The sequence below is a fragment of the Otolemur garnettii genome, unplaced genomic scaffold (assembly GCF_000181295.1).
Source record: "Otolemur garnettii isolate 467f Iridium unplaced genomic scaffold, OtoGar3 scaffold00047, whole genome shotgun sequence".
NCBI lineage: Eukaryota > Metazoa > Chordata > Mammalia > Primates > Galagidae > Otolemur > Otolemur garnettii.
Window position 1 is genome coordinate 1,152,097 of NW_003852442.1, and position 8,107 is coordinate 1,160,203.

Below are 8,107 nucleotides of genomic sequence, written 5' to 3' on the forward strand. Positions count from 1 at the left end.
AAAAAAAAAAAAAAAAAAAAACACTGAAAACTCAGTGTTCAAAGGGAGACGCGCACTGTACATGTCAAATACACACAGGGTTTTGATGACAGTACAGAAAAAAGTAAAATGGTCCAAATTGTTATGTTGATTCCACATTAAAATGATTATATTTTAGGTGTATTGGGCCAAATATATCGTTGATAGTTTTACCTGTTTCCCTTTACTTTTTTTAATGAGGTTACTCTTTTTTTTAAATGAGTAATACCGTGTTTCCCAGAAAATAAGACCTACCCAAATAATAAGCTCTAGCAGGATTTCCATCCATTTGTTAAATATAAGCCCTACCCCGAAAATAAGACCTAGTGATGGGCGTGGCTATGCAGTGTATCTGCATAGCCACACCATGCATTTCAGTGGAGAGGAAGACTTCCCCTGAAAATAAGCCCTAGTGTGTCTTCTTGAGAAAAAATAAATATAAGACAGTGTCTTATTTTGGGGGAAAGATGGTAGCTATTAAACTACTTTTAATGGGCAGCACTGTTCTAGATAAGGAGTCTACCCGTGGACTTTGTCTTCTAGAAACACCAGCAAGGAAGCTGTGAAACTCAGATCCAGGCTTCAGCGGCTGGGTGCCCTGGGGGAGGGGTGCCCCATGCTCTCAACACCTGCATTACCTTCACTGGCAGCTCCCAGGGGCGGGGCCGGCGGCGGTGGAGGTGGTGGTGGGGCCTTGGCAGCAAGGGTTCCCTCTGGCTCCTGATCTTCAGTCTCCCTGTTAACCTCCGGGGAAAGCCCCTCTTCTCGGTGGGGCATTTCAGGGAATAGCTCATCCTTGGCCTCAAAGCTTTCCTTAACAAACAGCTCCATTTTCAGCCTCGTTTCTTCATCCCCGGGAGGCTCTTTCTGGCCGTCCACACTGGCAAGCTCAGGAGGCTCTTTCTGGCCGTCCACACTGGCAAGCTCGGGAGGCTCTTTCTGGCCGTCCACACTGGCAAGCTCATTCTCTCCATTGTTTGGCAGTGGCGTCTCCCCTAAACGAGGGAAATCCAAAGATGAATGAGTTTAGAAGCATCTGGGGAGAGCCAGGGTGTCTATGCACCCATCAGAGACACGCAGACAACTTGAGAATCAGACCAGAGAAAGGGTTAGGGGAGTGGTTGAAGAAGCTTCCTCGAGGGACACTCAGCAAAGTGCTGCTTGTGATCAATAGTAAAGGGCGCCGACTGTCCACAGAAGGGACCAACGAGCACATCATTTAATGGAATAGGAAGGACACAGTCATTAAGAAAACATAATGCAGGAAGTTCTCAGGGCACGTGGGACTTAGGGGCCTCCGTGTCTCCCTTCACTTTCAAATGGTTCCGGAGAAAAGTGAGTGTGTGTGTGTGTGGGGGGGGGGTGTACAGGACAATTGTGTGGTAAAGTATTAAAAACCAGTGAATCTAAGGGGACACAATACAGCTATTCATTGTATTATTCTTTCAGCTTTTCTGAACATCTAAAAAATTTCAAAGTAAAAAATTGAGAAATGAAAAAATACATATTATAAAAAATGTCTATTTTATGGAAAACAGTTATAGCATACAGTATGTTAATTCAAAATAGGAGGCAGAAGGCCTGGCATGGTGGTTCATGCCTTTAATCCTAGCACTGTGGGAGGCCACGGTGGGTGGATCTCCTGAGCTCATGAGTTTGAAACCAGCCTGAGCAAGAGTGAGACCCCATCTCCAAAAAAAGTAGCCAGGCATTGTAGCAGGTGCTTGTAGTCCCAGGTGCTTGGGAGGCTGAGGCAAGAGAATTGCTTGAGCTCAGGAGTTTGAAGTTGCTATGAGCTATGATGCCACAGCACTCTACTGAGGGTGACATAGTGAGATTCTGTCTCAAAAAAAAGGGCCGTGCCTGTGGCTCAAGGTGTAGGGCGCTAGCCCCATATACCAGAGGTGGTGGGTTCAAACCCAGCCCCAGCCAAAAAAGAAAAAGAAAATAGGAGGCAGAAAGCAATGTAATTAGTATCATTTTAATATACGAATGTATGTGTTGTATATCTGGGGGAAACCCAGGAAACATACACTACACTATGGAGTGGTTCTTATTGTGATTAAATTATTGTTCTTTTCTCAATTTTCTACATACTGTGTATTCATAGTTTATAATTAGGTGAAAAGCAATAAATACTATTTTACAACATCCATGGAGAGCCTGGCTCTTGGCTCTGGGTCTCAGATGGGGAAGGTGAGTTCTTAGCTGTGAAGATGCTCTGAGCACCAGCTCTAGGATCCTGAAGACCGACAATCCCGTGTCAGGTTGGACCGGGCAGGATCCAGGACCCATCACAGCCTCCACCAAGTGCTGTCCAAGCACCCCAGACATAATCGGGGTGTCATGTCATTGAGGACCTAGCATAGTAGACTGGGTAGGGTAGGGAGGGCTCATTCACACTAAACCAGGGTGCCCCAGAGTTGACAGACCCTTTAAACAGGGGAGTTAGGGGGAGGTAGTGGAGGGTAGGGAGAGGGACTCAGAAATCGTGGATCAAACTGGAAGGACTGCAGGGCCCAAGGACATTCCTCAGCAAATGATCAAACCCAAAGAGAGGGTCATGGGAACACTGATTGTACAGCCATTTGGTCAGAAGTGCAGGTGATGGACCTGGGGCTGGTGGTTGGCATCTGAAGTGAGAAGCAGTGCTGTGGGCAGGAGTGGAGAGCAGTCTTGTGGGGCTACTGCCCTCAGCCTGGCTAAGCAGTCTGTGCTAAGTCGAGTTGTGTCAGAACTGAATTGAATTGTAGAACACCCAGCTGGTGCTGGGAAGCTGGTTGGTGTGTAAAAATCCTACACATTTGGGTGACCAGGAGCGTGCCGGGTGCTGGAAAACTATTTGTTTTCACCCACTTTACGGCATCCATAGAAAACTAATTCATCATTTATTTTGAAAAACAGAGACTATTTTTGACCATTTGTGTTCCCATCAGTGAAACTGGTTTGAAAGTGTTTGTAACTATTAAGAGTTTCCTCTCTGGCCCCGGCTGGTAGCCAAGGCCAACTGCAGACAGATCTGAAAGCATGTGAATAAGTGGATTAAAAAAAAATCTTCAGCTACGGTCTCAGCTACTTGGGGGGCTGAGACAAGGGAATCACTTGAGCCCAAGAGTTTAAGGTTGCTCTGAGCAGTGATGCCATGGTACTCTACCAAGGGTGACAAAGTAAGACTCTGTCTCAATAAATAAATAAATAAATAAAAATCCCCAAGAGGACAAATTGTGAGTGTGACAGCCTGGATCAGCCTAAGCTAAAGGGACCTGGGCTGTGTCCTTGTCTAGGGCTCACACCTCCCTCTTGCCCAGACCAGACTGATCTAAAGGGACCTGGACTGTGTCCTTGTCTAGGGCTCACACCTCCCTCTTGCCCAGACCAGACTGATCTAAAGGGACCTGGGCTGTGTCCTTGTCTAGGGCTCGTACCTCCCTCTTGCCCAGACCAGACTGATCTAAAGGGACCTGGGCTGTGTGTCCTTGCACAGGGCTCGCACCTGCCTCCTGACTCTCCTGCCGTCTTTTTCTCTCTTCCGCCCGCCGCTTGATCAATGCCAAGGCTTCGATGCTGTCTGCAATCTTCTTCTGCTCTCGGCTCTCCCACTGCTGTCTCTCTTCCTTCTCGGCTGCGTGCCCTCCCCTGGCCCAGGCCTCTGCACAAGCTCTGTTTAATAAATAAAGAAGGTGTGGATTTTTACAAGTTAAAAGTAAGTTCCAAACATTTGCCATCTGACCAAACTTGTTCATTTTCTTTGAAATTGAAACAAAGGGCATATCACACAGGTAGCTATAAGGATAAAAATCAGCACATGTACATTTTAATATTTAAAGTACAGTGGATGGCAAAGCCTTCTGAGATGTGGTAACAAAAGCACAAGTGACAAGAAAAAAATAGAGGAATTGGACCCCACCAAAATTTAAAATTCTCATACGGCTAAAAAATACCATCCATAAAGTAAAAAGACAACCCGCAATATGGGAGACGATATTTACAAATCATATATCTGATAAGGGTCTTAGGCCTAGAAAATATAAACAATTCTTGCAAGTCATTAATAAAAAGACAGTACAATTTAAAAATGAGCAAAGGTTAAAGACAAGCCACAGACTGGGAGAAAATATTTTTCAACTGACGAAGGGCTTGTATTCAAAACATACAAAGATGTATTAAAACTCAAAGATGAGGAAACAAACAACACGATTAAAAAAACTGGGCAAAAGATCCGGACACCTCACCCCAAAACACACACAGACGGCAAATAAGCATGAGAAAAATGCTCCACATCATATGTCAGCAGGGAAGTGCAAATTAAAACAAGATGACATTAGGCCTCAATGCGAATGGCTAAAATCCAGAACCCTGGCAATGCCATGTGCTCCCACCATGTTTATACTCTCTGCTCCTCGGCACTGCCTGGGTGAGGCAGCGGCTCCCATTGGTTCACTCCCGCTGGGAGCCCAGCACTTGTTACTCACAGTTACTCTTGTATTACTGTCATTATCCCCACTTTACAGATGAGGAAAGTAAGGCCGAGGGAGGTGAGTGAGCTCACCCCAAGTAACACAGCTCGTGGGAGCAGAGCTGGGCTTGGATATCAGGCCCCTATGTGGCTTCCTGTTGCTGTCCTGCCACCTCTGGGCCTGGGACTTAGGGAGCCAATTCAGCTTCTGCGGAACTTCCCCAAGTCCTTTGGGTTTTCTTACCTGGCTAGAGTGGAGTGGAGGCTCTATTCGAAGTATTTTTTTTTTTTTTGAGACAGAGCCTCAAGCTATCCCCCTGGGTAGAGTGCCATGGCATCACAGCTCACAGCAACCTCCAACTCCTGGGCTCAAGTGAGTCTCCTGCCTCAGCCTCCCAAGTGGCTGGGACTACAGACGCCCGCCACAACGCCTGGCCATTTTTTGGTTGCAGCCGTCATTGTTGTTTGGCGGGCCCGGGCTGGGGATTCGAACCTGCCACCTTAGGTGTATATGGCTGGCACCTTAGCCACTTGAGCCACAAGCGCCGAGCCATTTTTTTTTTTTTTTTACTTTATTGCCCTCAGTAGAGTATCGGCGACTGAGGCGACTGAGGCTACTCTTGCCTCAGCCTCCAGAGTAGCTGGGACTACAGGCGCTCGCCACAACGCCCAGTTGTTTTTTTGCTGCAGTTTGGCTGGGGCCGGGTTTGAACCCACTACCCTCGGTATATGGGGCCAGCGCCCTACCCACTGAGCCACAGGCGCCACCCAAAATAATTTGTTAGTTTGATTTAAATTGGTCAATTTTCAAACATATGCATTACGAGCTACATTTCTTTTGAAATGCTGTAGAGTGCAAAATTCAGATTGCTCTTCTCATCAAGCCGTCTGCACTACTGAGGTTGTATTCTAAGTTAGAATTGCTAAATTAACCTAAATTACAAGTAAAATTAAGATAACAAAGATAAAGGTAGTGAAAATAAACCTAGCAGTCCAGAGTACAAAGTTTCTAATATTTAAAAAAAAAAAAAACTCTTACGAAACAATAAAAAAAGTACTTCAAAAAGAAAGGTGGAGGCGACGCCTGTGGCTCAAAGGAGTAGGGCGCTGGCTCCATATGCCGAAGATGGCAGGTTCAAACCCAGCCCCGGCCAAAAACTGCAAAAAAAGAAAAAAAGAAAAGAAAGGTGGAAACAGCAGCCATGCATGGAATCTTCACAAAGGAGGAAAGATAAATGGCCCAAAGGAAAAAACCATCAACCTCATCAGTTACCTGAAAGCGCAAATTTAGAGCAATGAGATGCCATCTTCACCCATCAACTAACTTGGCCAAGGTTTCTTCTACAAGGCTGTGTCTGGTGAGGTTATAACTTAGTACAAACTTCCTAAAAACATTAATAAGAGCTTTTTCAAAGTCGCAAACCACATTCTTTAATCCAGTAATACCACATAGAGAATTCTATCCCAAGGAACTCATCAGTGAGGCCAAAGGTTTTACATATGCATCTATCAGAGGAATATAAAAACCTATGAATAAGGGCTCAGATTCCTATTGTAGGCAATTAAGTGGCCATTAAACCTGTTTCCAAAGAATAGTGATGTGTGAAAATGCTCAAAAATCAGAACGTTTTAAAGTTTAATGCATATATTAAGCATGCACAGCTATTAAATGTTAAAGTGCAATCAAAATGCTTTTTTCTCTTCTTACCTGTCCTTTGGAAAAACCGGTCTATCATCCAGGTACGTTAAGTGTTTTAGCCGAACAGTGGCTATCCTCCGGTAATTCGGAATGTTCCTGATGACTGGGTTTCCCATCAAATTCAGCACACGCTGTAAGAAGACAGGCAGGATCAATGGGCGGTGCCTGTGGCTCAGTGAGCTGGGTGCTGGCCCCATATACCGAGGGTGGTGGGTTCAAACCTGGCCCTGCCCAAACTGAAACAAGAAAACAGCCAGGCCTTGCGGCAGGCACCTGTAGTTCTAGCTACTCGGGAGGCAGAGGCAAGAGAATCACCTAAACCCAAGAGCTGAAGGCTGCTGTGAGCTGTGACACTACTGCACTCTACCCAGGGTGATAAAGTGAGACTCTGTTTCTTAAAAAGAAAAAAAAAAGAAGAAGAAGAAGAAGACAGGCAGGATCAACTGATTACTAAATAGGATATGATTAACTTATATGTGCCGTTCACGAAGATAAATAAAATTATTTTACTTTTTTTAATTGGGAAACATATCATTCCATAAAAATAGAATAAATCTTCCCCAAATTGATTTTCTTGAGCAGAACAGAAGTGCTGATATCATGTTCTCGTGACCTGAGTGGAGAGATCAGGTCATTTCTCTTGTGATAACGGAACTGTCCAGATGATTGAGCAGCCTTTTCCTCTTGAACTTTAGATCTGAGATCTCCTTGTCCTTCCAGAACAATATTGGAAAACATTTCCGGAGGACTCTCCCAAGTGCAGTTGATTGTATTAGTTTTGCTACCCCATCTCTTTTACAGAAATTAATCTCAGTCTAATTGATCATTTTCTTTCCTTCAGAGCCAGGAACCATTTTAAGAAAACAGACACAGCTGCTGGGCAGATGAGATGAACAGTGACTAAGGGAAAGGACAGACAGTGCCCACACACTGACATCGAGTCCTGCCAGCCGGGGGGGGGGGGGGGGTTGGGGGGGGGGGGGGGGGGGGGGGGGGGGGGGGGGGTGGGGGGGAGCTTGTGTGGGATGATGGAGGAGGGGGTGTCACAGATCTCCTAGAAGTCAGGTGGGCCCAGGAAAGAGAAAGCAGTTCCCAATACCAAGCTGTCACCAGCCCCCATTTTAAAATCCTATCGCCTCCTCTCTTGCCTTAAGAAACTCGAAGGTGAGTAATTTAAGGCAACATGTGGAGAACCATTTAAAAATCAGTTTGCCTAAACTGATTAAATACTTATATCTAAAGTAGGTTTGGGGGTGGCGCTGTGGCTCAAAGGAGTAGGGCGCTGGCCCCCTATGCCGGAGGTGGCGGGTTCAAGCCCAGCCCCGGCCAAAAAAAACTGCAAAAGGAAAATAAATAAAAAGAATAGTATTCTTAAAAATAATAATACTAAAGTAGGTTTTGTGCTGGGTGTGGTGGCTCACGGTCTGAGAGGCTGAGGCAGGTGGACTGCCTGAGCTTAGGAGTTCTAGACCCACCTAGTAAAAAAAATTAGCAGGGCATTATAGTGGGCACCTGTAGTCCCAGCTACTCCTAAGGCTGAGGCAGGAGGATCACTTGAGCCCAACAGTTTGAGGTTTCTGAGAGTTGTGATGACACCATGGCACTCTACTCAGGGTGACAAAGTGAGACTCTGTCTCTAAAATAATAATAATGATAAAATAAATAAAACTTGTTTTTTGTTATTGGAGAAGACAAATACGTTTTAAATGAGTTAGTTTAGCATTCCCCACGCCATCTCCACCATTCTTGCTTTGTTTTCAAGTGACCTATCCTGCAGAGGGCAGGAGAAATATGCCCCGGGGCAGCCAATAAAGGGGTACCCAGTGTGTGAAGAGTTTAAAGCAATCACAAAACAACTGTAAGGCAACTGCTTTTGCTATGGGCTGAATGGTTCCTCCTCAAAATTCTTATGTTAAAGTCCCAACCACCGGCTC

The 8,107-nt window shown here is 45.5% G+C and overlaps 1 protein-coding gene across 1 annotated transcript in view; it reads right to left on the reverse strand.

The window, feature by feature from the left end:
- Nucleotides 1-8,107, reverse strand: part of DNAAF1 (dynein axonemal assembly factor 1) — a 23,425-nt gene that overhangs the window by 8,106 nt on the left and 7,212 nt on the right. Inside the window, exons 6-9 of the mRNA XM_012806099.2 lie at nt 6,183-6,304; nt 3,461-3,678; nt 2,248-2,252; nt 657-942 (exon numbers count right to left, since the gene is read on the reverse strand). Coding sequence (XP_012661553.2) covers nt 657-942; nt 2,248-2,252; nt 3,461-3,678; nt 6,183-6,304 — 631 coding nt within the window. The remainder of the gene's footprint in view (nt 1-656; nt 943-2,247; nt 2,253-3,460; nt 3,679-6,182; nt 6,305-8,107) is intronic.